General features: G+C 43.2%; 1 protein-coding gene across 1 annotated transcript in view; it reads right to left on the reverse strand.

The window, feature by feature from the left end:
• The window catches only part of RPTOR (regulatory associated protein of MTOR, complex 1), a gene marked incomplete at its 5' end in the record, with an annotated part of 92,594 nt that overhangs the window by 67,795 nt on the left and 18,660 nt on the right, over positions 1 to 6,139 (reverse strand). Inside the window, one exon of the mRNA XM_010294456.1 lies at positions 2,013 to 2,088. Coding sequence (XP_010292758.1) covers positions 2,013 to 2,088 — 76 coding nt within the window. The remainder of the gene's footprint in view (positions 1 to 2,012; positions 2,089 to 6,139) is intronic.

Consider the following 6,139-nt stretch of genomic DNA (forward strand, 5'->3'; position numbering starts at 1 on the left):
AGGGGGAAGGAGGCAGGAAGGAGGTGGGAGGAGGGGGAGCAAACCAACCCAAACTCGCCAGCAGCCCACAGCAGCACTGGGAGCCCGCAGGCCTTTCTCCATCGGTTACCGTATCCGACACCTGGAGCACAAGCAGAAGTCAGGCGCACATGGTTTATAAGGCGCTGCTGAAACACAACAGCCCCGAAGAGATTATCAGGTGCCTTATCCAGGGCCAGACTGACTCTAAACCCGCGGCGGCCCGTGTGGCCAAGCAACACCCCGGAGCCAGGAAACCTCGGACCCACACCCGGGCATTTGACATCCCAGGCACCGACTGCTGCTTCTGCCAGCCCAGCTACGAACCAGGCTGACTAACCCCGCTATCGCAACGCCCCGTCCCGCTGCCTCGCACCCGGTGGCAGGTCCTCCCAGGGTTACTGCTGGCCAGCAGCCGCTAACCTTCTCTGATATACAACACTTCTTGCCAGGCATAAATCACGAGGTTTGAGGGCAAAACGTTGAGTAGAACACACGGAATAGATCAGCGACCGCCTGTCTGCTCCAGCCGTTTGTCGCAGTGCAGAGCTAAGCCCCTTCCACGCCCTCCCAAACTACCAGCCCAGTTTCACACTCCCTCTCACAGGGGCACGTGCAACAGGTTACTACCTGTCCCCTCTCTACAGAACAGGCACAAACCTACACGCTACTAATCACGCCGGATTTCAAATGAAAGCGTAAGGAGGAGCTCCGGGAGGACGTGAGCCTGCCTTTACGTCCAGCGCCCAGGCGAGCGTGGAAGCTGGCAGCACCCAGGCTGCCAGCTGCGCCTGCACGGTGACAGCTCTCCCCACCTCAAGTTCTAGCCAAAACACGCAAGAAATTACATCTGTCAGGCTGGAAAACCTGCTTGTAAATTGTTTCCACCCTATCCCGAAAAAATCGCTAGTTGAGAATGACCGCTCTTACTTGCGGATCTCTTGCCTAATCCCAGCAAGTATTTGCCTCCTCTCATCCCTGAAACACACAGAATTTGCCAAATTTCAACTCAATTTTCAAATTAACAGTGAGGGCCCAGATGAGGTCTAAGACTAATCTAAAAGCACCCACTGACATTGTAGAGACCTGAAATAAAAATTAATATAAGCTAGGAGAGGAAAAATCGTATTTGTTTAAAAATACAGCACATATAGTGAGGGGAAAAAAAGGGCTGGGAGGATAAAGCCTTAGGGCATCTTTATCAACCCCACCAGAAGTCATCCACAGCTCTCCTCCTGTCTTTGGAGACAACCTGCAATTGCAGCCAGAAAACCTTTTGGAAGTTTGGCAACATAAATAAAATGCAAGAATGTTACTGTAAAATTAGAGAGAACGCCATTGTGGAATAGATATCTGAGGTTGCAAAGTAATTATTATTTAGAGGTTTCCATTCATGAAATGTCAAAGGAATATCCAGACAAACCCATTCTGACTAGAGGAATTTAAGCCAAATATGGTATTAAAAATTTTACTCTTCTGCTCTCTGAGATTAACTAAGGCACAAAAAAAAAAAAAAAAAGACCCACTGACTCATATTAATGATACTATACTTCAGAAAACTCTCTGGACATACCCTCAACCTCTATTTTATGTTTATTTGAAAATAACTTCACTAGGAGATAATTTTTGCATTAAAGTTTTTAGTTTCAAAAATCATGCTGGCATGTTGGGAATTTTTTTTGGTAACAATACTGTTAGTCTGAGTGCTCTGAAATTTTAAGAGTCAGGTCTCAGGCACCCCTTCTACTTGTAAGAGTTTCTTCCTCACTAACAGGCACAGGCTGAATCAGACATGTCATGCAATAGTGAAGAACTTCAAGCTGATTTTAAATCTATTCCTCTACATGCGGTGAGTTGACATTTACAATTTTCTCTTAAAAACCCTTAAACTGCAATAATTCAAGATTCAACAAGCAAAAGTGATGTGCTGAACTGAGGTTTCACATCATGGGTTAAACTGGGCACAAAACATTTAAAGATATTATCCAACTTACCCTAAAGGCAGTTCCTTCCTCTATAATTGTAGGTAATTGGGAAAGGCAAATATCAACGGCAAGGTCCCATGCTTGCCTAGAGAAAAAGGCGAAAGAGGAAAGAGAAGTCATTACAAGTTATCCATAAGTAAGTATCAAGGTAAATTCAAATTCTGATCATACAAGTATCTGGACAAAGCAGTGTCGACTGGCTTAGAAATGCTCAATATTCCCTTTTTTTTAAAGAAAAACAGATATAACACATGAAAACTATTCAGAGAAACAGTGGGAAGGTCCAGTCCAGCACCACTTCAGGCTGCCCAACAAAATGCAAGGTAAAAAGATCCCTAGCTGAAGTTCACAGAAGCTGCTCCTCTCTGTAACACAGAAAGAAGCCAGATTGAACTGAAGTCTTATTATATACCTGTCCTCATGCAAAAATGGCTAACTTTTTTTTTTAACTCAAAAAATTAACTCAATCCTGGATTAGCTCTGACCCATAATCCTTCAGCATACCCCTCTACATGCATCCAAAATGCCGCTTTGCTCTGCATTCAAGTCACATCAGCTCAGGAAGATGCAGTCCTGCCGATAAGCCCTCCAACGCACAGTTCACGGGCACACCTACACCACCACAGTAATTCTCCTTTTCCACATCCTCCACACAGATACTGTGTCACTGCACGTATCGCTGCGAAAAGGAACTCCATCGCCATTAATCTAACTCTGGGTCGGGTTTTGCGTGGCAACCTTGTTTACAAAGGTTGGATCTACATGACTCGCCCTGGAGATGGAGTGATGTACGCTAAACTAGAAGAAGAGAAAATATTTAAAGGTTTCCATTTTTACACTTATCTACTATTTAATGACTAAAGTATTGTGACTTACAACATTTTAGTGTTACAGTTATAACAGCCCATAAATCACGCACAGTGGCCAAGGCACCTGCTGTGGCTGATTCAGTGCAAACAAAATGTGCTAACAGTCTGCTTCAAAAAGCCCACAAATTAAGAGAGGCCCAAACTAAAATGAATGCATGTGGTCTCCAAAGTTCCTAAAACACCTCTAAAAAAGTCAAACACTTCCTTTTCGCCCCAGAAACAATTACCCCCACTCTATCCATAGATGTTCCATGCACTTTTCATTTTAACATATATGAATTTATGCACTCTGAAAGGCTAGTGAGTTAAACCACTGCCCGCTGGGTTTCTTACACGAAAGAAACTCATTTACTCTCCAGACACATTTGCTCTTCCATGGCTTGTGGCCATCATGTGTTAACATCAATAGGCTAAGCAATTTTTCTTCTCCTAGGAACATTTGCAGACATAAGGCCATGGGTGATAATCAATACAGTGCATTTTGGTTACCTGTTCTAATAAGTTCTTAAATCACCCTGTTTCGAGTCAAACAAAGCCTTCCATTAGAACAACTGCCGAGCAAAATCTATCCCATTAGCCTAACTGGCAGCTGTTCTCAACCGAAAACAATCTCTCCAATTAGATGGAAAAATAAACTATACGGCTCTTGCACTATTTTCTATGGATTCAAGAGATGCAGCTTGTTTTAGTTGTCCCAGACCTTGTCCCTCTGCTTCACAGCATCCACCTTCCACTTGACAATATGCTGCCAATATAATTAAGAGGTAATCAAGAGATAATCAAAACATGGGCAACAAATGCGTCCCACATGCTCAATAAAGACCCATGCTGGAGACAAAATGTTTACACAGAGCTGATGAGAGAGACATTTAGTCTTGGTTGAGGCAAAGGCAATTAGTACAAATATAAAGATAATTTTACTTCAAGCGAAGAATGAATATATCTGACTTTCAGGTTTCTCGGAGGAATGGGCAACACCAGCTAAAGAAGCGCTCTCAAACATTAGAAACTGTCAATATATAGTGCCTTTGAGGTAAGTTTTACTACATGGGAGAAAAATGCTTTAGAGATCAGAGACAACTAGTCTTATTTTGGCTGCCTATAAAAGGATTCTGCATAGGTCATTATACTGCAGAGGCACAGAGCTAAGACGCTGAGCTCCTCGAAGTCATTTTAGGTAAGAGGCACTAATACCACTATAAAAATGTCCAAAGCAGCCCTGCAAGGTCAAATCTCAAAGGTTTTAAGTGTTGTCAGAACGAACAAACGAAAATTTAAAAAGATGTTTTAACAGCTTAAAATAAAATCTCTTTTTACACCTCTAAAAACAGGCTATTAAAAATCAATATAGCCACATAGCCAATGTTACTCAACCTTTTAAAAGAGTAACCACCAGTATAAAAATCTTCACACTATTGCTCATCACAATCTAGAGAGCTGCTGATTCACATCAACTGTGTAAGAGACACTAATCAATTCAAACACTTAAAATGATTCTCCAGCCCTTCCGAACTAGCCCAACACACCTTCTGCTCTATCTCCACGGGAACCAGAAAACCTCCCCACCCAAGGAGACACGTGAACAAACAGCAGGTTTGCCTGAAGTAAAACTTTGCTATTTTCAACTACTAGAACAGCTACGTGTTACTTCGAGACTTCAGGTTGCACAACTCACAAACGAGCTGCCCCATAGTTAACTCACTGCGTCGGCAAAATAGACGATGGCATGAAAGGGGCATTACAATAATCAAAAGATTCAAAACAAGCCACAAAGGAATGGGAAAGGACTAACGGCACAGAGTATGTGAAGAGGAACAGAAGGGGAAAAACACTTGTTACAGTCATGGTGAAAATAACGGTTGTCGGTGTTGGGGAGGAGGAGCAGTGTTTGACTGTTTTAATATGCCAAAGGGAACTTGGAAGGTGGGCCATTTGTAGATATGCTCACTGAACTAATATTACACTGCAGCACACAAACAAGAGGTAAATCAGGGAGCAGCAGGGGAACAAGGATGGGTGGCGTTGCATCCTAGAAATGATTTATGAAAGCCAACCCAAGAGATTGCTCTCTCTCTCCCTTCTTTGCGGAGATTGCTGTTTGCAAAGCGCTTTGGAAGATTTGTTTTCACTACATTAGGTACAAAAAGAGCTGGGTGATACCTCAGCATCGTTCCTTCCTTATCGCGCCCTTCCATAAGCCCCGGACCCCTCGCTGTGACAACACGACACTACGATGCATCCGCTGGGCAATAACCTACTGAAATATCACAGTGTTTCAACTTCGCTACATCACGCTACTAAAGAATGTGTTAATGAGATTTTTTTTTTATACTATGTTGCCCTGATTTCTCTGTACATACAACAAATTGATAGAGCACTTGCTTAAGAAGACAGGACAACTCCCCTTTGAACACCCCAGTTAAGTTAGAAGTTATCATACACTTAACATAAGGTTTTATACACAGTCCTGCTACGTCTCCCCCAAAACGGCAATAAAAACAAGCAATCCCACACAGTGACTCATTTGTCCAAGTCCAAAGGATTTCCATCGTACACCACCTACCAGGAGGTGGCCATTTCTACGTGGTCTAAAACCAACGTGCACGAGGGAGTAACCTGAGAGAACCTGGAAAGAGGCACCACGGGAGGCGAGGCTCGCGTTACCCGCCAGTGGGACCACCAGCCCTCAAACCACAAGTTCAAAAGATTTTTTTATGCGATCAACCACACAGCACGGCTATACTCACGCTTGTTTGAGACCTGGCAACTTTGATAGTATCATGTTTCTAAAAGGGCAAAAGCCTTTTACAGTGCTCCGTGCTGTGCCGTGAAGCAATCTCATTAAAGAAAGGGATCAAACCTACAGACTGCCAACTATATTAGGATGGGGGATTCCTTAGGTTCAACTACTGAGAAAACATGCTTATTCTCATGCATCTCCCATAAATATTTCAGGATAAAGGTATACTAAATCCCCTCCTTAGCTGGAAGATTGACTCGGTTAACAAACAGGCAAGAAAGTGCTTTTGTTTATCCAGAGCAAGCAAAGCAACGCAGCATGCCAACGGAAACAGCCTGCAAGGGAAACAAGCCAACAGTGCCCTGCACCTCTGTCTGCACTGCTCAGTCAGTTCAACAAGGTACTCAACATACAAGATGTGAGCCATCATCCTGGGAATGGATACAGCATTCCAGACTATATGAAAATTAAAAGCGAAAAGGCATTGCTCCTCCATAATTCTACAATAAAAATTAAACAGGGAAAGA

This window comes from Phaethon lepturus, unplaced genomic scaffold (assembly GCF_000687285.1).
Source record: "Phaethon lepturus isolate BGI_N335 unplaced genomic scaffold, ASM68728v1 scaffold15659, whole genome shotgun sequence".
NCBI classification, from domain to species: Eukaryota; Metazoa; Chordata; class Aves; order Phaethontiformes; family Phaethontidae; genus Phaethon; species Phaethon lepturus.